The sequence below is a fragment of the Neoarius graeffei genome, chromosome 11, assembly GCF_027579695.1.
Source record: "Neoarius graeffei isolate fNeoGra1 chromosome 11, fNeoGra1.pri, whole genome shotgun sequence".
In the NCBI taxonomy this organism is placed as follows: Eukaryota; Metazoa; Chordata; class Actinopteri; order Siluriformes; family Ariidae; genus Neoarius; species Neoarius graeffei.
This window is the reverse complement of record NC_083579.1, coordinates 78,864,070-78,891,009: the sequence shown is the minus strand read 5'-3', so window position 1 is coordinate 78,891,009 and position 26,940 is coordinate 78,864,070. Positions and strand designations below refer to the sequence as shown.

Below are 26,940 nucleotides of genomic sequence, written 5' to 3'. Positions count from 1 at the left end.
GATGTCTCATCTCATCTCATTATCTCTAGCCGCTTTATCCTTCTACAGGGTCGCAGGCAAGCTGGATCCTATCCCAGCTGACTACGGGCGAAAGGCGGGGTACACCCTGGACAAGTCGCCAGGTCATCACAGGGCTGACACATAGACACAGACAACCATTCACACTCACATTCACACCTACGCTCAATTTAGAGTCACCAGTTAACCTAACCTGCATGTCTTTGGACTGTGGGGGAAACCGGAGCACCCGGAGGAAACCCACGCGGACACGGGGAGAACATGCAAACTCCACACAGAAAGGCCCTCGCCGGCCCCGGGGCTCGAACCCAGGACCTTCTTGCTGTGAGGCGACTGCGCTAACCACTACACCACCGTGCCGCCCAACACATGATGTGCTAAGAAAAAAAAAAAAACAGTTTCAAGCTTTTTATTCTTCTTCTTATTTTTATACCTCTCCTCTGCCTGCTTCTTTTCACAGAGTAGACATGTCATGTGCTCCTCGATGTTTCTCAGGTTGCCCCGTAGCTGCTCCTTTGGTTTGGGGTATTTTGGATCAGAAGCAGAAGCCTTGTCCTTAGAATCAACCTCACCCATCCCTTTCTCTCGGAGCAGATCCAGAGTACGCTGCTTCTCCTTAGACAGCTCCTGAGCAGTCGCAAAAACAATCCCTAAACAAACAATCACTGCAGCACGAAAGCTAAGCCTAGTGCTTACTTCAAGAAATCCTAAAACATGCAGATTTAACAGTTATTCCACGAAATCGAGTCGTACATGAGCTGATAGTCGACGAGGCGCGTAGCACCGTGTTGTCTATAAACCATGTATGATGAGATTGAGTGGAATAACTCAGTTATTCTATCCACATTCACTGGATTTTGAGAAACACAGCATTTTTCTTTTTTGCAAATTCGATCAATAAAAACTTTATACAAAATGTCCGACAAAATCATTTCCGCTTAGAATGTAAACAAACTGGCGAAATGAGAGGAGCAATTTGTGAAAAATGCGATAATAATAATTCTTGAAAAAGAAAAAAAAAAGATATGTTCTTGCCATCAAATACTTTCATTCCATATTTTGTTGCTTTTTTTTGTATTTTTTGTAGTTTTGTTTTTGAGTAGAGTTTTTATTTCGTCCTCTGTTGGTTCAGCAAAACGTGCCGCCATTTTGTTTTTCTTTACTCACAGTATATGAGCTGATATCCTAGTAGTGGAGTAGCCAATCAGAGCGAGCGATTGCTCATATCCAGTGAACGTGGATAGAATAATACACACACACACACACACACACACACACACACACACACACACACACACTATAGTGTTATCAGTAAGTCTGATCATTTTTAAAGCAGTTCCAGGAAGCTGTGTACCTCAAGAGACCGTTGTAGTCGAGTGGTCAGACCGTTCAGCTCCTCTTTCTCAGACTCGACTCCTTTCAGTGACTGAGCTGTTCCATCCAAATCCCTAAAAACACACTACAGCATTACAGCAGCATCGAAACTTCTGAGCCATCACTTACCAAAAACTAATACAGAAAGTACACACTTCTCATGCATGGCAAAATATATCTTCATGACACACTTATTCCAAACATATTTAACAAGTGTTGCCAGGCAAAACAAACCTCGCCCAGCAGCACTTATTTTATACCTATATGCTGATAATGGTAACATTTCTCAGTCATTAGCTGTCAGGTTACAGTCCTATGAAAATCCATGACCTTGAGTTTGACATTTCAGAGTCGTTCAAAGTCAAAGGTCATGGTGGCAACTGAAAGCCCATATGGGAGTTCCTATAAGTTGATACTGGTAAATATCTGGCTATCATGAACCATTTTAAAGTTATAGCCCTTTGAAAACCCATGACCTTGAGTTTGACCTTTCAAGGTCACTCAAGGTCAAAGATCATAGTGCCAAATGAAAGCCCATATGGCACTTACTGTAAGTTGATAACAGTAAATATCTGTCGACCATCAACCATTTTCAAGTTACAGCCCTCTGAAAATCCATGACCTTGAGTTTGACTTTTCAGAGTCACTCAAGGTCAAAGATCATGGTGCCAAATGAAAGGCCATATGAGAGTTCCTATATGCTCATAATAGTAAACATCTGTCTATCAGCAGCCGTTTTTGAGTTATAATGGAAAATATGTTATTTTGACCGAAAGGTTGACCTTTCCGGTGACCTTGACTCGATTACCCCCCAAATTTAATCAGGTAATCTACGGACCATTGCCCACCTAACCTGAAAATTTGAAGTCAAGTCAGTTGGTGCAACCATCTAGACGCTAGATTGTTCACAGACAAACAAACAAACAAACCGCACTGATTACAACACCTCGCTCTGCTTACTCCGTCACAGGCGAGGTAAACATCCTGTGTTTACATCCTGGGTGCCATTATTTTGAATCATTGTGACCCGTTACATACATTTCATTTAAATGGCAATTAATGTATCCTGACACCTTATGATGAAAAACTGCCATGTACTGATATAATTTTATGCTTTGCTTTATCACTGCTACAACTTTCAGTCAATAAGGACAGTATATCGGGAAAAAAAACAAATTAAAGAAAAATCTTGAAGAACGGGGCGGTGTGATGGAGCCAAGGCTCATTATTTTCGCATAACACCACATTCTGAAGTCTTTTATTCATCTTATACGACAGCAATGTATGAACAGTTAACGATTTTAATTCATTTCTGAATAAGAAGTCTTACATTTTACACATTTTTATCTCCATTTAATGTTATGGAACTTCTGTTATTTCCTGTTATACAAATTAGACCATATAACTATTATACGGTACACTTTGGCTATAGTGACTACAAACAGTTCTCACACCAGACCCTGTCTCTCTATTAGGTACTGAGACAAAATACGCAGGCTTTTCATGATACTTAGAAATCAGAGAGTGCAGTTCTCGAACCTGAAGACTCGAACATGGTGGAAAACTATTAATAAAGTACTGACAGTGAAGACCCTTGTATAAACATGAAAGAAAAAGCATGACGGAAACAAACTGTTCAATCACAACACATTTTGAAACAGAAATTAATTTAATTTAAAAATAGGATATATTAGCCTTCGAGTATGTCCGTGTGAATGAGTTGTTACTATAGAAACAACGGATTTGAACATCTGCATTAATAGGGGAGAGTGGGGAGTTTTGGGACAGGGGAGACTTGGGACAGTCTGTATTCCCATAAATTGATTTCAACCAATCAGGTTTGAGATGACATCGGAAGTTAGAGAGTAACCGACTTCCTTTGGAGCCACAAAGCTGGACACTGCAGTAAGGTTTGTGCAGTTCATTATTTTTATCAACCAAAACTTGTGTTTTCTCCTTCGCCTCCACCTCCATTCTGTGGTGTAATGTACGCTGGAGAATTGGGGACTTGTTAGGAATTAAAGTCTGTAGCCTCGAGTTACCAGATACAGTATTATTGATTAAACTTAAATTCTGGGAAAATATACAGTGGTATGCAAAAGTTTGGGCACCCCTGGTCAAAATTGCTGTTACTGTGAACAGTTAAGCAAGTTGAAGATGAAATGATCTCCAAAAGGCATAAAGTTAAAGATGACTCATTCCCTTTACATCTTAAGCAAAAACAATTTTTTATTTTCATCTTTTACATTTTCAAAATGAAAAAAAGGAAAAGGGCCCGAAGCAAAAGTTTGAGCACTGCATGGTCAGTACCTAGTAACACCCGCTTTGGCAAGTATCACAGCTTGTAAACACTTTTTGTAGCCAGCTAATAATCTTTCAGTTCTTACCTGGGGGATTTTCACACATTCGTCCTTGCAAAAGGCTTCCAGTTCTACAAGTTTCTTGGGCTGTTTTGCATGCGCTGCTCTTTTGAGATCTATCCACAGATTTTCAATGATGTTTAGGTCAGGGGACTGTGAGGGCCCGGGCAAAACCTTCAGCTTGGGCCTCTTGAGGTATTCCATTGTAGATTTTGAGGTGTGTTTTGGATCATTGTCTTATTGTAGGACCCGTCCTCTTTTTACTTCAACTTTTTTACAGATGGTGTGATGTTTGCTTCCAGAGTTTGCTGGTATTTATTCGAATCCATGCTTCCCTCAACCAATGAAATGTGCCCTGTGCCACTGGCTGCAACCCAACCCCAACGCATGATCGATCCACACCCATGCTTCAGAGTTGGAGAGGTGTTCTTTTCCTGGAATTTGGCACCCTTTTTTCTCCAAACATACCTTTGCACATTATGGCGAAAAAGTTCTATTTTGATTTCATCAGTCCACAGGACTCGTTTCCAAAATGCATCAGGCTTATTTAGATGTTCATTTGCAAACTTCAGACGCTGAATTTTGTGGCTAGGACACAGGAACGGTTTTCTTCTGATGACTCTCCCATGAAGGTCATATTTGTTCAGGTGTCGCTGCATAGTAGAACAGTGCACCACCACTCCAGGGCCTGCTAAATCTTTCTGAAGGTCTTTTGCAGTCAAACAGGGGTTTTTATTTGCCTTTCTAGCAATCCAACAAGCAGTTCTTTCAGAAAGTTTTCTTCATCTTCCAGACCTCACCTTGATCTCCACTGTTTCTGTTCACTGCCATTTCTTAATAACATTACGGCCTGAGGAAACAGCTACCTGAAAACACTTTGCTATGTTCTTGTAGCCTTCTCCTGCTTTGTGAGCATCAATTATTTTATTATTCAGAATGCGAGGGAGTTGCTTAGAGGAGCCCATGGCTGTTGATTTTAGGGACAAGTTTGAGGAGTCAGAGAATTTATACAGCTTTGAAATCTGCATCATCTGACCTTTCCTAACGAAGAATTTGAACAAGCCACAGCTCAATAAGCTAATTAAGGTCTGGAACCTTGGTAAAAGTTACCTGAGAACTCAAATGTATCAGGGTGCCCAAACTTTCGCATGGTGTTCCTTTTCTTTTTTCACTCTCCAATTGTACAAAACAAAAATAATACACAAATCTTGCAGAAAACACTGAAAAGAAACGTGTTGTCTTTACCTTCATGCCTTTTGGTGATCAGTTCATCTTCTGCTCACTTAACTATTCACAGTAACAGACATTTTCAGTAAGGGTGCCCAAACTTTTGCATACTACTGTATGTATATATGGGACAGTTCGTCATGTTACAGGTTTTTTCTTGTGGTTTACAAATATAAAATTGTTTAAATTTTTTGTTAAAAAGGTGGGCATGTACCAGCATGAGGATTGAGCTCATTTCATTCCTTCTTGAGAATGGAACCATTTTGTCTCATCAGTGTCACGTGAACCACAGGAGTAAAATGGATGTGAGTGCAGGAACAGTTTATTAAAAGTAGGCTAGCAAACAATTCCAAAACTGTGAGGCACAGAGGGTAAACTGGAATAGGCAGGGGTCATGCGATCAGCAGACAGAGTATATGAGGCAAGGCTAGGGACGTAGTCAGAAAACAGAAACAAAGACAAAACCGGAGTAAAAATGAAAAATTCCAACAGCTTGGTAACGACAGGTACGAGACACTGAGTGTATACTTCGCAAAGTGTGTTCGAGGTCCTTATATGCGCGAGCTGATTGCGCTCTGATCTGGAACAGGTGCTGGACATCAATTAGTCCTCATGAGCAATGCTGCATGTGAGTTAGAGGCGAGCTGCTGCGTGCTCAGAACGCAAACGTGGACAGACATGACAGTCAGGTTTTGGGTAAAGTGACATTTTTCAATTGCTGTATCAGCACTGTGTGTTCCTACAGTTCATATGTTACAAGTTTTGATAATAAATAAAATTAAACATGTAGGATTAAGCTAAGGATTTTATTTTTGTTCCATGTCTCCCCACTATGTCCCAAGTCTCCCAACATAATGTCCCATAATGTCTCCCCTCAATGTTTCATGTCTCGCCACAAAAAACTTCTTCTTTTGGCTGCTCCCGATTAGGGGTCGCCACAGCAGATCTTTCGTCTCCATTGCTCCCTGTCTTCTGTATCCTTCTCTACCACTTTCATGTCCTCTCTCACCACATCCATGTATCTCCTCTTTGGCCTTCCTCGTTTTCGTTTGCCTGGCAGCTCCATCCTCAACATTCTCCTTCCCACATGCTCTGCATCTCTTCTCAGGATGTGCCCGTACCATCTCAGTCTCATCTCTCTTAGCTTCATTCCCAAGCTCTCCACATGTGCTGTCCCTCTGATGTGCTCGTTCCTTATCCTGTCCAACCTCCCATCGCAAACCTTAACATCCTCAACTCCGCCACCTCCAACTTTGCCTCCTGTCTCTTCGTTAAGGGTACGGTCTCCAATCCATACATCACGGCTGGTCTCACTACTGTCTTATACATCTTACCTTTCACTTTTGCTGGGACTTTCCGATCACAAATGACTCCCGAAATCCTTCTCCAACTGCTCCACCCTGCCTGCACTCTCTTTCTCACCTCACTATCACAGCCCCCATTTTCCTGCACAGTTGACCCCAGGTACTTGAATTCACCAACTTTCTTTACCTCTACTCCTTGCATCTTCACTACACTCTCATCCCCATTCTCACTGATGCACATGTATTCTGTTTTGCTCACCTTCATTCCTCTTTGTTCCAATGCATACCTCCATCTCTCCAAACCCAACACAACCTCCTTTCTACTTTCACCACATATCACAACATCATCCGCAAACATCATGCTCCATGGCGACTCTTGCCTCACTTTGTCCGTCAAGCTATCCATCACTATGGCAAACAAGAAAGGACTCAAAGCAGATCCTTGATGGAGTCCCACCTTCACCTTGAGCCATTCAGTTGTTCCAACTGCACACCTCACTGCTGTTTCACTGTTCTCATACATGTCTTGCACCGCTCTAATATACTTCTCATTCACTCCACTCTTTCTCATACAATACCATAACTCATCTCTCGGCACTCTATCGTATGCCTTCTCCAGATTTACAAACACACAGTGTAGCTTTCTCTGGCCTTCTCTGTACTTCTCCATTAACATTCTTAAAGCAAAAAATTGCATCCGATGTGCTCTTCCTTGGCATAAACCCGTACTGCTGTTCACAGATTGCTACCTCTCTTCTCAATCTCGCCTCCAATACCCTTTCCCATAACTTCATGGTGTGGCTCATCAGTTTTATTCCTCTTTATTCTTACTGCAGCTCTGTACATCTCCCTTATTCTTGTATATTGGGACTAGCGCACTCTTTCTCCATTCATTTGGCATTTTCTCATTCTCTATGATCTTATTAAACAATCTCGTTAGGAACTCCACAGCTGTCTCACCCAAACATCTCCAAGCCTCAATCGGGATACCATCTGGTCTGACTGCTTTCCCAGTCTTCATTCTTTTCATGGCTGTCCTCACCTCATCTTTACTAACCAACTCTGCTTCCTGATTTGCTGTCTCCAATGAATCTGACCTTTTCTCTCTCGGATTCTCCTCATTTAATAAATCCTCAAAATACTCTTTCCACCTTCTTAATACACTCTCTTTGTCAGCACATTTACATCTTTCATCACTCTTACCTGCTGTACATCCCTCGCTTCTCTGTTTCTCTGCCTAGCTAGTCTGTACAGGTCTTTCTCTCCTTCTTTGGTCTCCAATCTTTTGTACAACTCCTGGTATGCATCTGCTTTCGCCTTCGCTACCGCTCTTTTTGCCTTCTGTCTCGTCTCTCTGTATAACCACCTGCTTTCCTCGTCTCGATCGTCCCAATTCTTCTTTGCTAGCCTCTTCTCTTTTATAATTTCCTGCACTTCTTTGTTCCATCACCATATCTCCTTGTCTTCCTTCCTCCTTCCCGATGACCACCCTAACACCTTTCTTGCTGCCTCTCTTACTAGTACAGCAGCAGTATTCCAATCTTCTGGCAGACTTCCATTACCACTCAATGCTCATCTCATTTCTTCCCTAAACTCCTTCTGATGTTCAACCTCTTTTAGTTTCCACCGCTTAATCTTCGGCTCCACTATTTCACGCTTCCTCTTTTTCACTTTCAAGCTCATCCTGCACACGACCACTCGATGTTGTCTAGCTACACTCTCCCCTGCCATCACTTTACAGTCTCCAATCTCCTTCAGGTTACCCCTTCTGCAGAGTATGTAGGTCACCTGTGTAGATCTTCCTCCACTCTTAAACGTCACCCTGTGCTGCTCTTTCTTCTCGAAGTATGGATTGACTATTGCCAAATTCATCCCCTTTGAAAAATCAACCACCATTTGCCCTTCCACATTTCTCTCTCTTACACCATATCTGCCCATCATGTCCTCATCTCCTCTGTTTCCCTCGCCGACATGTCCGTTGAAATCTGCTCCTATCAACATGCGTTCTTCCCTCGGTATACTTTCTACCATTTCATCCATCTTTTCCCAGAAAGACTCTTTCTCTTCGTTCTCACATCCAACCTATGGGGCGTACGCACACACAACATTGACTAACACTCCTTGAATCTCCAACTTCATGCCTATCACTTTATCTGACACCCTCTTCACATCAATCACACTGTTGACCAACTCTCCCCTCAAAACAATACCAACACCATTTCTCTTTCCATCGACTCCATAATAAAACAACTTGCATCCATCTCCAATGTTCTTGGCCTTGCTTCCTTTCCACCTCGTCTCCTGCACACACAAAATGTCCAACTTCCTTCTTTCCATCATACCTGCTAACTCTCTCGCTCTGCCAGTCAATGTTCCCACATTCAGTGTTCCTACCCTCAATTCTAAGCTCCTTCCCTTCCATCTTTCACGCTCTCTCCTAACACGCCTCCCCCCTCTCTTTCTCCTTCTCCGTTTTGGCGCAACAGTAGCACACTTTCCACCGGCACCCTGCTGACCAACAGTACCGGAGGCGGTCGTTGTTAACCCGGGCCCCGACCGATCCGGTATGGTATTTCTCTTTTCATTCCGCATGTTAGATTTGGCACAGTTTCACGCCGGATGCCCTTCCTGACGCAACCCTCTCCAATTTATCCGGGCTTGGGACCGGCACCAAGAGTACGCTTATGCACCCCCAGTGGCTGGATTTCTCGACACAAAAAATAATGACAGAAAAAAGTGAATCCTGAAGGTCAGTATATGTGCCAAGCTGAGAAACTCATGTTGTGGTAAGAGGGTAGAGTAAATCCTCTCGAATGCAGTATGAATGTGACGCAAAGAATTTCACACAATCTACAAAAGCTGAAAACTTGTCCCAAGTCTCCCTGCTCTCCCCATATAAACCTATGATTTGTTATCAAAATCAGCTGCTGTAATAGAAAACTAATCAACACCTTCTGACTAATCGGAATCATGAATTCAACATCTTTTTGTAATAAAGATAAAGGCTGAGGCATACTGCTTGATCTGCTCCTGCTCGGTTCTCAGATCCATCAGAACCTCCTCAAACCTGTGTTTCTCTTCCTCGAGCACCTGATTCAGCCGCTCCAGCTCCTACAATGTGTTCACACACACACACACACCCTCAATAATAGAGAGCTATTCATTCACTAGTTACTCTGACCTTGTACTTGTAATTATTGGGCATTTTATCAGGTAAACCGAACACACAGAGCACACTGTCGTTGACAGTTAAAGTCTGTAGCGTGTAGCTCGAAGCAGGTACCACACATTACCAGGTCAGTGCCACTGTTGGGTTTGGAATCTTCCACTAAAATTTCCTAGAATGAGATTACCATCAACCAAATGTAAGACTAATCAACACATTTCTCGACGTTTTCAATCGAGATGCCACTCATATGATACCCAGCATCAGGTCAATACAAATAAATCAATGAATGATGGATATCAAAGAAATCATTTCAGACATCACATGATCCAAGCAATGATTGGAAGTGGATTTGGAGAAGAAATTTCATCTCATTCATTCATCTCATTATCTCTAGCCGCTTTATCCTTCTACAGGGTCGCAGGCAAGCTGGAGCCTATCCCAGCTGACTACGGGCGAAAGGCGGGGTACACCCTGGACAAGTCGCCAGGTCATCACAGGGCTGACACATAGACACAGACAACCATTCACACTCACATTCACACCTACGGTCAATTTAGAGTCACCAGTTAACCTAACCTGCATGTCTTTGGACTGTGGGGGAAACCGGAGCACCCGGAGGAAACCCACGCGGACACAGGGAGAACATGCAAACTCCACACAGAAAGGCCCTCGCCAGCCACGGGGCTCGAACCCGGACCTTCTTGCTGTGAGGCGACAGCGCTAACCACTACACCACCGTGCCACCCCGGAGAAGAAATTTATTTTTGGAAATGGAGATGTTTGCCTCTAAAGAGGTTTAAAGCAATAGTTCGGGATTTTTGACATGAATCTGTCTGGCATCCCCGTCAACAGTGTCGTGCAAACACACTGACTTACCCCCGACAGCATCCTGTGAGTCCAGTTCTTGTCTAGTTTTGGTCCAGACGAAAGTAGTCCGGCAAGTTTGTTGGGGTCACGAAAGTAAAACGTTTTTCTTCTCAAAACAGTATGTGTTCAAAAGAGTGATATATTTGCATCACAAAACCGTTGCCAAATAAAAAGGCAGACCTCGCAATTATTTGGCGCTATATTTTGTCTCCCTCGGTATCACTGCGCGCTGTCATGTTGACATCTGCGCAGGAATCAACACCTTTCGCGTTGTTTGACAGTGATTAGGAGTTCAGATCAGTGGCGCTAACAAGCTGCGGCTCCAGCTTCACCTTCTTCCACTTCTTCTCTGTCCACCCTTTCTCTCTCTGCCCGTTCTAACTCCATCTGGCGAATTTCTTCATCTGTATATTCGGGTTCATAAAGATATCCCTTTGGCTGTGAGATGAAGTCAATGTTTTCAACGTCGCTGTCGTAGTCAGACATGTTGTCGCTAACTTTGCTAGCAGTAAACAATGAATGAAACAGCCGTGGCTGTCACCTGGCGGCAGCACGCAGTGATAAGAAGGGAGAGAAAATAGTGCCAAGCGATTTCGAGGTCTGACCTTTTATTTGGCAACGGTTTTGTGATGCAAATATATCACTCTTTTGAACACATACTGTTTTGAGAAGAAAAACGTTTTACTTTCGTGACCCCAACAAACTTGCCGGACTACTTTCGTCTGGACCAAAACAGGACAAGAACTGGACTCACAGGATGCTGTCAGGGGTAAGTCAGTGTGTTTGCACGACACTATTGATGGGGATGCCATACAGATTCATGTCAAAAATCCCAAACTATCCCTTTAACATCCCCCCCCCTTAGTTAAGAATGATTTTATTATATTTATACTTGAGTACGAGTATACTTTAGTATAGTTGTTATTACAGTATATTTGTTATCCTTATATTGAGAATGTGAGTGATTTTTGTGTGAAATATTTTAAATGTGGGCGGCACGGTGGTGTAGTGGTTAGCGCTGTCGCCTCACAGCAAGAAGGTCCTGGGTTCGAGCCCCGTGGCCGGCGAGGGCCTTTCTGTGCGGAGTTTGCATGTTCTCCCCGTGTCCACGTGGGTTTCCTCCGGGTGCTCCGGTTTCCCCCACAATCCAAAGACATGCAGGTTAGGTTAACTGGTGACTCTAAATTGAGCGTAGGTGTGAATGCGAGTGTGAATGGTTGTCTGTGTCTATGTGTCAGCCCTGTGATGACCTGGCAACTTGTCCAGGGTGAACCCCGCCTTTCGCCTGTAGTCAGCTGGGATAGGCTCCAGCTTGCCTGCGACCCTGTAGAAGGATAAAGCGGCTAGAGATAATGAGATGAGATATTTTAAATGTGAAGTGCTTCAGATTTAAAAAAAAAAATTAGAAACACTTAAAGATTAGTAGTTTTTAAAGAAAACAATATTGGACGGGTTTCTGTATTGGCTGATCAAGGTTTCAGTATCGGTATCAGAAAAAAGTGGTCTCTTGCCATCTTTAATGTATACAAATTTCAAGCTTCAGGTTTTATTGATTCTATTGGGGGATAAATTTTTTTTTAAAGAAATAAATGCTTAGAAAATTCGCTAAAGTATCTGCCAGTTGGGGTGGAATGGAGTTGCAGTGATTAGAAGGTTCTGGGTTTCAATCTCGCAGCTGATTGGGGCCTTTCTGTATGGAATTTGCATGTTACATTACACGGTATTTAGCAGATGCTTTTATCCAGAGTGACATACCGTACAATGAGTACAAAAGTCAGGTACACTAAGTGCTGAAGTTCTAGAGAAGAAAATTCTAGTGCCAACTGAACAAGTGACAGAATAATACTTAGTGTAATATTCTGTTGAAGTATCAACACTCAGCAAACAGCCAAGGAAACAAACCAACCATACAAAGTACAACTAAATAAAGAACTCAAACAGTTAACCCCAGGTTAGACCCTACACTGCCTAGGTTGGGAGATGGGAAGATGAAAAACTAAATGTTCTCCTCATGCCTGAGTGGGTTTCCTCCGTGTGCTCTGTTTTCCTCTCACAGTCCAAAGACATGCAGATTAGTCTGTGAAGGTTCTCAGTTATCCAGGTCATCATAATCCGTAAGTGCTAAAGAAGGCAACTGGACTTGCTTGAAATTCTTGAAGACGTTTCACTTCTCTTCTTCCGTTCTGTCTGACTAGTGGATAGTTCCAGGCATTTATCTTCTAGTGGATCAAAAGCAAACCAGGCCAGGACTCTGCAGTCCATCTTCATCTCAATAACAAAGGTTTCAGGACTACAATGTACGCATTCTAACCAGAGAAGACCGGTGGTTTGAAAGATGAGTAAAAGAAGCCATCTTCGTCAACTAGAACATCCATCGCTGAACAGAGGAGGTGGTCTGAGACACCACTTATCAGCCACCTACAATGCAGTCCTTGGCATACTTTCCAGCAAACTGAATACACATCCACACCAAAACTCAGCTGACTTCAATGACTCACATGATGACAGAGAGAACCAATGACCCACAGATCACCCGAACAACCCTCTAGACCTGGGGTTCCCAAACTTTTCCATGCCAAGGCCCCCCAAACAGCATTAGCTTCTGGCCGGGGACCCCCTTTGCAAACCCACAGACAATGCTACAAAATATGTAAAGAAACAACTTTTAGAATGTTTTCTCTTACTTTTATTCAATATTCAATAATTGTTACATTTGTTTAGCAGAAGAATATTATTAACCAACATGTTTTCAACACAAATATTTTCGCACTGAACAATAAACTGTATAACCTCCTGTAGTACCTGATTCAACTCATTATCCATCCTTTTTGCAACCAGTGCCTCGCGATGGAGCATGCAGTGTGTGGCCACTACATGCGGGGCCTTCTGCTTAATGAGCGCGGTCACTCCACTGATCTTCCCGGTCATTGCCGCGGCTCCATCCGAACACACCCCCACACAACGGGTCCAGTCCAATCCGTTAAACTCGATGTAATCGTCCAAAACTTGAAAAATGTCTTTCCCAGTAGTTCTTCTTTCAGGTGCTTTACAAAATAGTATTTCCTCCACAAATCTTTCCTGTGAAATAAATCTGATGTACACAAGCAGTTGGGCCTGACTGGATAAACCTGTGCTCTCATCCAGCTGAAGTGTGAAGTATTCGCTGGCTCTCACCTGCTCCAACAGCTGAGCAGATACGTCTTGAGCCATGTCACCAATCCGTCGGCTCACGGTGTTATCAGAGAGTGGGACAGCAGCGATTTTTTTGGCAGCATCCTCACCAAGCAATTCTCGGACAATGTCTTTGGTGGCTGGTAAAATCAAATCTTCTCCAATTGAGTGAGGTTTTTTAGCACGAGCAATGTGGTACGAGGCTAAAAATGATGCCTTCAGGGCCCGCTCGGGGACAGTAGCTTGCTGTGTGAATGCAGCAGATTGCCTGACCAAATGCTCTTCTTTGCGTCTGAAGAAATCGACTGTTTTTTCGGCATCTGTCGGATGTTTTTGTACCAAGTGACGCTGAAGTTTCGAAGGTTTTAAGCACTCGTTTGGCAGGGTCTCCAGACAGAGGACACATTTCGGGCAATCATGGCTGTATGGCTGTAAAGCCATACTTAATATATGCTGCCTCATATTTTCGGATTTTAGTTGGCCAGGACTTCTTAGTTTTTTTCGCAGCAGTGTCCTCCACAGCAGGGCTGTTGGTTTGTTCCTTCGGTCTCTTCTTCAAAAACCTGTCCATTTTGCACTAGCAATACGCTAGCTTGAGGAGCAAAGCAGCTTGATAAATGGCGCAAACCGCAACGTCACAGGCAATCGGAGAGATGAGCATGGCAAACAATGTTTCGATATGATGCATTATTATTAATAAGTATATTTTATAATAATGATTAAAAAAGGCGGCACGGTGGTGTAGTGGTTAGCGCTGTCGCCTCACAGCAAGAAGGTCCGGGTTCGAGCCCTGTGGCCGGTGTGGGCCTTTCTGTGTGGAGTTTGCATGTTCTCCCCGTGTCCGCGTGGGTTTCTTCCGGGTGCTCCGGTTTCCCCCACAGTCCAAAGACATGCAGGTTAGGTTAACTGGTGACTCTAAATTGAGCGTAGGTGTGAATGTGAGTGCGAATGGTTGTCTGTGTCTATGTGTCAGCCCTGTGATGACCTGGCGAATTGTCCAGGGTGTACCCCGCCTTTCGCCCGTAGTCAGCTGGGATAGGATCCAGCTTGCCTGCGACCCTGTAGAACAGGATAAAGCGGCTAGAGATAATGAGATGAGATGAGATGATTAAAAAACTAATTACAATATATTTAATAATAATTATTTTAAAAAAGTATATATTTTTTCTGCAATTTTTTGGTTATCGTCCCTCCAACTTTCTGAGGCCCCCCTAGCACCCCCTGGCGGCCCCCCAGGGGGCCGCGGCCCCCACTTTGAAAACCACTGCTCTAGGCTACTAACACCGTTCACACCTGGCCTCCAGTGACCCCAACACCTACAGGATGGCTGAGAGGGTCAACAACCCATGTGACCTCAACGACTCTCCTTAGGCTTTTTCTATTCTATTCGTTTCTTAAGACAAGGATTTTTTAAGATGTTACCTTGACAGTTTCGGCGATAAACTTCCGCCTTCTTCAAAACAGTTACCAGATGTCGAGTGGTGACGTGCCTTATCAGCTGATGTTACTCTAAGGAGGCGTGAACGTCCCGCCCAATTTGACAGGTAGTTCACGCCTCCTGCTGTCAGGTCGCTCCTCCAGGACGGCGCTCCAGGTGTGTGACAGCGCGTACGCTCCCTCATCCCGGTTCATCGTTCTCTGCGCCCGCTTTCGTATCTCCACTGCCTCTAAAATCCAACGCTGGAATCTATTTTCTTCAGCGCGAATGACTCTGGCCTCTTCCCAATTCATTATATGATTTTGCCAATAAAAACTGCCAATATCCACTGTGGGCAATCCGAAAAGGGAAATTATAGACACAAACAAAGGAAAAAAACAAACAAACAAGGAAAAACACAGAAAAAACAAACCGAGGCTTTGTCACACTACCATACATAAAAGGAGTTACAGAACGCATCCAACGATCCATGAAGAAATACCACATCAACACCCCGGTCAAACCATACAAAAACCTCCGACAGCTGCTAGTTCACCCCAAAGACAAAATACAACTGGACAATAAATGCAACGTCATATATGAAATCCCTCGCCGTTCATGTAATAAAGTTTATATTGGTGAAACGGGCAGATGCTTCCACACTCACAAAAAAGAACACCAAATAGAGTGTGAAAAAGAAACAACAAAAAGACTCACAAGATCCGAAAAAGAAAAAGCAAACCAAGAAAACTTAAAATCAGCCATTTCAGACCACTGCAAACGGCAAAATCATATAATGAATTGGGAAGAGGCCAGAGTCATTCGCGCTGAAGAAAATAGATTCCAGCGTTGGAGGCAGTGGAGATACGAAAGCGGGCGCAGAGGACGATGAACCGGGATGAGGGAGCGTACGCGCTGTCACACACCTGGAGCGCCGATCTGGAGGAGCGACCTGACAGCAGGAGGCGTGGACTACCTGTCAAATTGGGCGGGACGTTCACGCCTCCTTAGAGTAACATCAGCTGATAAGGCACATCACCACTCGACATCTGGTGACTGTTTTGAAGAAGGCGGAAGTTTATCGCTGAAACTGTCAAGGTAACATCTTAAAAAATCCTTGTCTTAAGAAACGAATTTAAAGAATAGTTTCAATAGGTAGACATAATGAACTTTCACTACATATCTCCTTAGGCTTGCTTTTGGTCCACGAGAGGATAAATACCTGGAACTCTCCACTAGTCAGACAGAACTAAAGAAGCCTTTCGGATGAGAGGTGAAACATCTTCAAGAATTTCAAGCAACTCCAGTTGCCTTCTTTAGCACCTACATGCAGATTAGGTGAACAGGCTACTCTAAATTGCCCATAAGTGTGGATGTGTGATGGTTGTTTGTCTCCGTGTTAGCCCTGTGATACATTGGCAACCCGTCCAGGATGAACTCCGCCTCTCTCCTGAAGTCAGCTGGGATTGGCTCCAGCTTCCCTGAGACCCTGATGATTAAGCGGCATAGATAATAGTTGGCTGTATGGATGGATCTGCCAATAGAACAAGACTATTTCAAATCTAGAAATAGGTTTAATAACCTTATACTTGGTTTATTGTAATCTTATACAAGGAAATACTAGATACATTGACTTAATTCAATATTTTCACTTGATAAAATGCCATTTTTTATCAATAAACTCGTGCCAACAGACAACATGCAAAAAAATCTGACAAACATCCACACCCACCCACACACACGCATACACACATCTCATTCCCTATGCATCCACAGATGGATGTCAACACACGAGCATTACTAATAAACAGACAAATTTGCATCCATATAATTATAAGAATTTGTCTGAGAACCACAGGATAGATAAGAGATATTTAGCAGCATAAAACATATTTAAAACACATAGAAACACAGCAAATACAAGTGTCTACTTACACTGAGTTATAAAAAAAAAAAAGAAAGAAAAACCAACCCTGTCACCTCAGTGTGTGTACGTCTAAAATAACTAACCGCCTTTTGTTCTCTCTGTAAGCTGAGTTCTTCAGTCTCCTCCATGAGTTTATCTGGAGCAAAACAAGCGCAGGTTGAGACTTTTGTAATAAAAGTTATCAGACTGTGCTACTTTTACCAACATGAGGTTTTGCTGACAGCAGGATAGGAAATGGATAGGTTTGATAACCCAAGCATTTCAGCAAAGCCAACGTAAAAGATAGCATTTCAAACGCATTATGATGAAACGTAATCGAGTTCAGCTGTAATACTGATGCATCCATAAGCCTCACCCAGGTACTCCTGTTTCTCTTTGGCCAGCTGCAGTCCCTGAGCCTCCAGACTCTCAATCATAGCTTCCCCTAGCTGGGCGTTCTTCCAGGTGCTGAAAATAGATCACCACATCATCATTACAAATTATACAACACACATCAGTAGGATGCTATATGTCTTGGTCTTCAAGCTGGATACGCAGTTATATAGTTTTGTGAAATGATAGTTACATTTCGATTAATTTCGGAGTATGTTTGGAGCATGGATTTGTTATCATTTGAAGAAAATGTCTGTCTGAACATCACCGTGTATTCTGATTTATTTCAGTTCTTATCCACAAACATTTGGGTATAATTCAGTGTGTATCAATCAGATTAAAAAGCATTTCTGAATAACAATGATGACAGAAAAATAGTTCTTGGTAGAGAAGTCAGATTTTTGGATGCATCTTTACACATTTGAGTGCAAACGTTTGCCAAGAACACACTACTTAGCCAAATTTATTTAGTCCTGGGTGTGACTTTAAATTACAACTGGTGGTGAGTCTCAGGTCCAGGAGGACTTGAGCATTGGGGAAAGTGGAGTTACCCCTTAATCCGCTCTGACCCGGAGTGGTAGCACTTGCCTGGGTTCCAGCTATGGGTTAAATTGTACATCACCAATAAGGTGCTGGCAGCAGGGTACTTTTCGGTGCAGTATGGCAGATGAACCCAACAGGGTCAATGGCATGTGGAAGAGCCACTCAAATGCCCAATGGATGGCATCACTTGGCAAGTCAGTTGTCACTGTGGGGCAACTTCCATACCCGTCAGGTCTGTGGCACTTTTGTGCATCACTTGGCATCAGGTCTGGAGGTCCAGAGAGACAACATGATGGGGCCACGACATTGTTTGTCTTACCTTACTGTGCAAGGTGCTTCATTAGGAGAGGAGAATAAGTCTGGTGCAGGCCTTGCAGCCCATCTGCGTTTCCGCACATCCTAATGAAGCAGTCATCATCGGTAGTGATGGACAGCCAAAGACGACGACCTAGCCAAAGGTATGTGGACACCTGACCATCACATCCATATGTGGTTCTTCCCCAAACTGTTGTCACCACCATATTGGAAGGACACAATTCTCGAATAGAGTTTTCTATGCCGTAGCATTAACATTTCCCTTTACTGTAAATAAGAGGCCAAAACCTGATCCAGCATGGCAATGCAAGCTCCATGAAGACATGGTTTTCCAAGACTGGAGTAGAAGAACTGGAGTGGCCTGCACACAGCCCTGACCTCAACCCCACTGAACACGTTTGGGATGGATTGTAAGACTGACTGCGTGTCAGGGCTCCTCGTCAAACATCAGTCCCTGACCTCATTAATGCTCTTGTGGCTGAATGGGCAAATCTCAACAGCCATGCTCCAAAATCTAGTGGAAAGCCTTCCTGAAAGAGTGGGATATGTTCAACAAGCATATATGGTGGGTGTCATTGGTCAGGTGTCCATATATAGTACTTCTGGCCATACAGTACATCATGACATACACTCATTCATACTCAATAAGTGCTCTCTTATTGATTATAAAGTACTACTACTGACCTTTAAAGCACTGAATGGTCTCGCACCACAGTACCTGAGTGAACTTCTGCTCCTCTATGACCCGCCACGCCTACTTAGATCAAAAGGTGCAGGTTATCTGCTGGTACCTCGTATAGTGAAGGCTACATCAGGGGGCGAAGCCTTTTCTTACAAAGCCCCACAGATATGGAACAGCCTTCCAAGTAATGTTCAGGAATCAGACACAGTCTCAGCGTTTAAGTCTCGGCTGAAAACATATCTGTTTAGTCAAGCCCTGTGTTAATGGTGTTTATGAGGTAAAGGTGTAGATCTGGAGGATCCTCAGACAGAGTGTTTTGGTAAACTGGGATGTATGGATGCTGTCAGTCCCCACTCACTTGCTCACTCGAGTTTGTTGACGGTGTAGTGGCTGCTGCTTTATGTCCCGGGACTCCCTCATGCCTGTGTTACCTTCTGGCTCTCCCCTTTTAGTTATGCTGTCATAGTTAGTTGCCGGAGTCCCTGCTTGTACTCAGTGCAATATGGATACTGTTCCTCCTTATTCAGGTGACATTGGGCATACCTAACAACCTGTGTTTTCTCTCTCTTCTCTCCCCCCCCCCCAAATCTGTCCCTCTGAGTTACATGTCGGTCCTGGGATGGAGATGGTGAACCTCTTCTGCTCCTCGGACCTGCCTGATCCATCCTGGTGCCCCGTGTCTGGTTGGAGTCTTATTGCATCGCTCCTGTGGAGGGCGGCCCCATGTGGACAGTTGGGGGTCGCACCTGGAGGACGCTCTGGACTCTTGCAGTGGTGCTTTTTTGGCTGGGGACTGCAGTTGACTTGCTGACTTTAGGACTGCAATTGACTTGCTGACTTTGGGACTGCGGTTGTCGTGAACGGTTTTGCGCTTGGATTTCCGTCAGTGGGGGGTTTATAGCATCAACAAAGCTGACTTTATGTTGTTAATGTTATAGTCATGTTGTCTGTTGTTGCCCGGATGGGGATGGGTTCCCTTTTGAGTCTGGTTCCTCTCGAGGTTTCTTCCTCATGTCATCTGAGGGAGTTTTTCCTTGCCACCGTCGCCACAGGCGTGCTCATTGGGGATACATTAGGGATAAAATTAGCTCATATTTTAAGTCGTTCAAATTCTGTAAAGCTGCTTTGTGACAATGTTTATTGTTAAAAGCGCTATACAAATAAACTTGACTTTCTTCTGGACAACCATCACCTGAAGCTCAAACCAGGCAAGACAGAGGTGATTCACATTCCTGCTCCATCCTTTCCACCCTTGGACATCGTTATCTCCCTGGGGGACATATCTAGGTCACCTTCACCCAGCACAAAGAACCTAGGGACAGTGTTCGATGACAGACTCTCCTCCTCAGCAAACATCACTGCAGGAACTCCTACTTACTGTCATCCAACAACAGTCAGTGACAATATGAAATCCTTTCACCAACAACTTTGATCCTTCATTGCCACCAACAGCTCCTCACCATCAAGGCCAGAATCATTATCTCTGCCAAGGTGGTTATGTTTTCGGTAGCGTTGGTTTGTTTGTTGGTTGGTTTGTCTGTTAGCAACATTACGGAAAAAAGTAATGAACGGATTGCTCTGAAATTTTTTCCAGAGGTGTGACTGGGCACAAGTAACAATCCATTAAATTTTGGCAGTGATCCGGATCACCTTCTGGATCCCGGATTTTTTTAAAGGATTCTTGGCGGAGGTCTGCACTCTCTGAGTGCTTTTTCTAGTTTTCAATGACATCCTTCAGAGGTAGTCTCTGAAGAATGATGGGGGATGACCAATTCTTTGTTTCTCCTTGGGTTCCCAGAAGAGGAAAGAACTTGCATGTTCCACATGTCGCATCACATGGCCTGCAAGGGCAAGACGACACTGCCTAATTATAGTGGTTAATCTTGGTAAGTTCCCATAGAGTTGTCTTTGATAGACTTCATAGAAAACGATATAAAGCAGTAACCCAGACATGTAGATTCCTTCTCTACAACATCCAAAGGATCCACCCTTTCCTCACCAGCTACTCTAATCAGCTCCTGGTCCAAGCACTGATCCTGTCCCACTTGGACTACTGTAACTCTCTCCTTGCTGGCCTTCCAGCTTCTGCCATCAGTCCCCTGCAGCTCATGCAGAACACTGCAGCTCACCTGGTCTACAACCTCCCTCGTTCTTCCCATGTCACCCCTCTGCTTGCTGATCTGCACTGGTTACCTATTACAGCTTGTATCAAATTTAACAGTGGTGCTCGCTTCCCAGGATGTCAAGGGGTTAGGGCCAGCATACTTCCAGACTCTGATCCACCCCTACATGCCAGCCAGATCCCTATGCTCCACAACTACTGGTCGCCTGGCCCCTCCTCCTCTCCACTTCTGCCCAGCCCGCTCAAGACTACTGTCTGTCCTGGCTCCCCGTTGGTGGAATGACCTTCCCATTGAGGTCAGAACTGCCAACTCCCTGACCACCTTCAAGCACAGACTGAAGACTCACCTCTTCAGGCTGCACCTCTCCCTTTCTTCCCTGCCCACTGTGTAACTGCATTTCGGTCTCGACCAACCCAGGCTGTGTACGGTTTGCTTCCTTGGCTGTTTGAGTATTGGTACTTCAACAGAATATTACACTTGGTGTTATTCTGTCACTTGTTCAGTTTGCACTTGAACTTTCTTGTCTAGAAGTTCAGCACTTCTTGTATCTGACTTTAGCACTCGTTGTACGTTGCCCTGGATAAGAGTGGCGTACAAATGCTATGTAATGTAATGTCAGGGTCACAGTGGATCTAGACGAACACTGGGCATACGGGCGCAGATAGAGGGTGGGACGGGTGGGATTCGTCCCACCCAGATTTAAATTCACCTCGTTCGGTAGGGAGGAAAAAACGTCTATGCTGTCTTTCTTTGCATAAGGCAAACCTCACGGAAAAATCAAAAGACTAATTACCATTCGGTTTATTGAGGTGCACAGCAGTGTATACATAGTTGCAACAACTCACATAAAACAAAACAAAGACTGATATTCGGTTGGTTGAGCTGCGCACACTGCACAGGCTCGAGCTTGGTTGCTATGGTTACCCACAACAAGTTTGACAGGCATATTGGGGTTGGGGTTGGTTTGCTGGCAGCTTTGTCCCCCCCAGTTTTTTGTCCCCCCCAGTTTTTTGTCCCCCCCAGTTCAAAAAACGTATCTGCGCCCCTGACTGGGCATGATGCAAGACTACACACTGGACAGACATTTTTGAAGCCAATGTTAGTATCTTTTTAGGAGGATACCAGAGAACACACTGCACTGGAATCCCACCTGGATACAGGAAAACCATGCACAGAAACTCAATGCATCAACCCAATGCACTCAAGTTATACACTATATCTCGTTTTGGGCTTGAAAGTCAAGAGGTAAAAAGGGACTGTACTGTTTGGGTGGGTGTGACGGCATTCCTGTTTCTTCTCTGTTATTTAGAGCAACACTAGCCAATCGCAAGTACCTTTGAGCTCATGTATGTGGAAGAGGGTAGATAGCGCTTTCCTCTGAGCGTGCTCCTGTTATACAGCATGAGCAACAGTTTGAAAAGACGTGCAAAAATAACATCTTGTGCACAACGATGCTGGTAGTTGTGGTGTTACAGGAGAGTTAACTAATGAGTGGGAATTGATGAATTGCACAAAACGTTGTGCTTTTATAAAATAAATGCCTTGTTTTTTTTTCGCCACTTGGGATAGGCTCCAGATCCAGTGCAGCACTCACTGAAGATTAATTTGTCCTCAAGGTATGCAAACCTTTGCACTTAACTGGATGCACTTAAGTACTTAAGCTCACACTTTTCCTGACTCCTCCAGCATCTCCAGCCATTGGCTCTGCTCTGACTCCGACTCGGCTGCTAATACAATGTCGCCCTGTAAAGGATGATTTAAAAAAAAAAGTTAATAGCAAAAAGCTGGACAATGTCTTGTCTGGTATTTTTTTTTAGTAGCCTGAGGTGAACAGAAGAATGGATCATACATTAAAATCCTCATGGTTGAGAACCATTGCAAAAGGCATGCCCTGTTCCTCCTTTGGCTCGACCACACATCCGCCCAGAGGGATAACTCCCTGTTAAAATAACAGGAGTGTGTGAGACAGCAAAAAAGAAACAGACTTCAAGCTGAAGAGAAGAAGAAAATAATACAATTTTCGGACCAGTTGCTCTTCGCATTTTGGATTTGGATTTCAGAGTGGATATCTGAGACGCTTACCTTTGGATGAATATTGAAGTATCTGTTAGTTTCAAAGTTTCTTTTCTCATTCTCAGCATAGTAGAGCAGGAAGCTGTCTTTGATAATGAAGAATCTGTTCAAATTTAAAAAAAAAAGACAAAAAAAAAAAACAGGCCAAATGCTGCATTAATTTTGTTAAATTTATTTAGGTAACTAAATAGGTTTGTTACCCAACATTTTTAGAGGGGGAATATATTATTTATTTACTTATTTATTTTATTCACATTCACTGGATATGAGCAATCGCACACTCTGATTGGCTACTCTACTACTAGGATATCAGCTCATATACCATGAGTGGAGAAAAACAAAATGGCGGCGCGTGTTGCTGAACCAACCGAGGACGAAATACGAACTCTACTTGAAAACAAAACCACAAAAAAAGCAACAAAATATGGAATGAAAGTATTTGATGGTAAGAACATTTCTTTTTTTTATTTTTCAAGAATTATTATCGCATTTTCCACAAATTTCACCTGTCATTTCAGCAGTTTGTTTACGTTCTAAGGGGAAATGATTTTGTCGGACGTTTTGTATAAAGTTTTATTCATTGAATTTGCAAAAAATAAAAAATGCTCCGTTTCTCAGAATCCAGTGAATGTGGATAGAATAAAACAGTTATTCCACTCCATCTCATTGTACATGGATTATAGCAGCTATCAGCTCATGTACGACTCGATTTCATGGAATAACAAATATAAAGCATATCACATGGTGGCACGAAGATATGGAGTTTATCTTCGAGTGGTGAACATACTCATGAGTGAGCAAAGCGAACGAGTGAAAATATTTTTCAACATAAGAAGATAAACTTCATATCTTCGTCCCACCATGTAGTGTTATTTATACTATATGGACACATCTACAAAAAAAAAACGCAAGTTAATGAAAAGAATTTTAATTTTGAACCGGCTTGCCATTTTGACAACATGCGTCAAGTCAGCGGTAAAACACTGGGAGTGACATCATCGGAGTGAAATATCAGGAAATATGTCACTCAGATCCGCGATGTATTTTGTATGAAAAATGGGAGTTTTTTAACACAAGAAGATAAATGTCATATATTGCAGCCAATGTGTGATTTTCAGAAGAAGAAACCTTTATTTGTCACATGCACACTTCAAGCACAGTGAAATTCATCCTCTGCATTTAACCCATCTGAAGCAGTGAACACACACACACACCCAGAGCAGTGGGCAGCCACACCAGAGCGCCTGGGGAGCAGTCAGGGGTTCGATACCTCGCTCAAGGGCACCTCAGCCCAAGGCCGCCCCACGTCAACCTAACTGCATGTCTTTGGACTGTGGGGGAAACCGGAGCACCCGGAGGAAACCCACACGGACACGGGGAGAACATGCAAACTCCACACAGAAAGGCCCTCGCCGGCCACGGGGTTCGAACCTGGACCTTCTTGCTGTGAGGCGACAGCGCTAACCACTACACCACCGTGCCGCCCATATAATTATTTTTATTAGATTGAAACATTCACAAACAAAAATTCCCCAAATTTATAAAAAAAACCTATTCATCAATTTCCTCACGAGTGTCATAGAGATTTGTCACAGTTTTGGTTCTCCATGTCCTGGATGGAGCTCGGATGAAAAATACAAGTGGCATATTTTACAGTAAAACACTTGTGTCCATATATATATACACACACACACACACACTACCGTTCAAAAGTTTGGGGTCACCCAGACAATTTTGTGTTTTTCATGAAAAGTCACACTTTTATTTACCACCATAAGTTGTAAAATGAATAGAAAATATAGTCAAGACATTTTTCTGGCCATTTTGAGCATTTAATCGACCCCACAAATGTGATGCTCCAGAAACTCAGCCCATGTTTACATTAGACCGTATCAGCGGATCATCAGATTAACGTTTTTAAAACGATTAGTGTGCACACAGCAACAGCAATACACGATTCGCGTGCACACAGCAGTACCAATACACGGATATGCTCGGCTCCGCAGGCATCCTGCGCTCCAAATCACTCCGCCCTGAACAGCGAGTGCCCTCTGGAGGGTGCGCACTCCGGCCCTGCGCAGCTCACAGAGCGCGCGAGTGAAGTGAACAAGCTGTGATTCGGGACTGAGCCGCTGTGTGTGTGATCCCAGCGCATATCACTTACTACTTGCAAGTGGAAGGATGGCAAGCCTAAAGACAATCATAACTACACAATGGGCAGTATTTGCATCAGTATTTGCAGTATTTTCATACTTTTATACTCTTTAATGAAAGGTGATACAAGGCGGAAGTCGGCGCCGTTTTTCAGCAGTCGCGTCACATGACCAATGCCAGCGAATCAGGAAGGTGGATGTCACAGTGACGTTGTCCAATGAGACGCCAGCTAGAGCTCAGCACAGCGTATCCGCGTATTCTGAATGTTTACACAGCACCGGAGCTGACACGATCTGGATTGAATACGTGGACGCTGGCGGATTCCCGTTTCCCGGCGTTTCCAGGCGGTTTAATGTAAACGGACAGTGCATCCGCGAAGAAAACAAGACAGATACGGTCTAATGTAAACGTAGCCTCAATCTGCTCAAAGGAAGGTCAGTTTTATAGCTTCTCTAAAGAGCTCAACTGTTTTCAGCTGTGCTAACATGATTGTACAAGGGTTTTCTAATCATCCATTAGCCTTCTGAGGCAATGAGCAAACACATTGTACCATTAGAACACTGGAGTGAGAGTTGCTGGAAATGGGCCTCTATACACCTATGGAGATATTGCACCAAAAACCAGACATTTGCAGCTAGAATAGTCATTTACCACATTAGCAATGCATAGAGTGGATTTCTGATTAGTTTAAAGTGATCTTCATTGAAAAGAACAGTGCTTTTCTTTCAAAAATAAGGACATTTCAAAGTGACCCCAAACTTTTGAATGGTAGTGTGTATATATAGTATCATTTATGTTCTATTTCTATTCTAGCTATAATTTGCCATTCATTTGGGCATTTCTACTACCGTGCTGCTGAATTCTTGTTAATGATTTATCAGAATTGCTTCATTTTCTATAATTGCAGCTCTGACAATTGTGCTGATTGTTATTCTAATTACTAGCTTATAGTATGTACGCACTCAATTTAATACACGATCATTTCTACAGTAAGAACTCATTCACAGTGACTTTTGTCTGATACTCGTTTGTAATCATTAATACGGCGATGTTTATTCATGGAAGTTGTTTCCAGAGTCACTAAGTTTTTCAGGTTACTTCAGGACAGACGAATTTGCCGTTTCTCAGGAACATCATTAAATCAGTGACTGACTGTGATTCCTTTATTAAAGATGCTTTATAATGCAACCTGTTTAATCTGTATGAAGCATATTAAGATTTTGGTCTCCAATAAAAAGTGATGTGAATCTGAAAATATTGTTTTTTTTTTAAATTATTCATATTGTTCATCTGCATATTAATTGTTACAGTCTAGATTATAAATCGCATATCTCATATTTTTTTGTTGCAGAATTAAAAGCACCAGGATCAGTAATGCACTTCAGGCACTATACTGTACAAGTGATAATGATGTGTACTGTACGTTCTCCTTTACTCTTTTCTCAGATGGACTGCAAACACTGAATGTGTGCGCAATACTTCCTACTGCATGACTCATCATCTCGAGGAATAAACCTATCGTGGTTTTACTATCAGGAGAATAAAATCTGTAAATTAACCAGTAGGTATCAATACAAACATCATCCAAACGCCGATATTTATTCAAACTTTCAGGACATCAAGCATTTAAAACCAGTACAGACTGTAAAATAGTAATAAACCAAACCCCTTATCTCAGCAGAAGGTGAGATGAGATCCCCACTATACCTTCGAGCCCATTTGGCTGATGGTCTTCCGGAGGCTCTTTTCCACAACACTCCATGAAGCTGCACTTTACTGCTTATGACTGGGACGCTCGAGTCTGGCTGCTCCATGGAGATCCAGGAAGGTTTGGAAGAGATAAA

At 43.3% G+C, this 26,940-nt stretch overlaps 1 protein-coding gene across 1 annotated transcript in view; it reads right to left on the bottom strand.

Annotated features, from left to right (window-relative positions):
• The window catches only part of plekhd1 (pleckstrin homology domain containing, family D (with coiled-coil domains) member 1), a 41,586-nt gene extending 14,646 nt beyond the window's left edge, over positions 1-26,940 (bottom strand). Inside the window, 9 exon segments of the mRNA XM_060933184.1 lie at positions 452-645; positions 1,373-1,466; positions 9,300-9,394; positions 16,918-16,970; positions 17,190-17,281; positions 22,536-22,612; positions 22,719-22,808; positions 22,952-23,045; positions 26,804-26,940. Coding sequence (XP_060789167.1) covers positions 452-645; positions 1,373-1,466; positions 9,300-9,394; positions 16,918-16,970; positions 17,190-17,281; positions 22,536-22,612; positions 22,719-22,808; positions 22,952-23,045; positions 26,804-26,910 — 896 coding nt within the window. The 5' untranslated portion in view covers positions 26,911-26,940.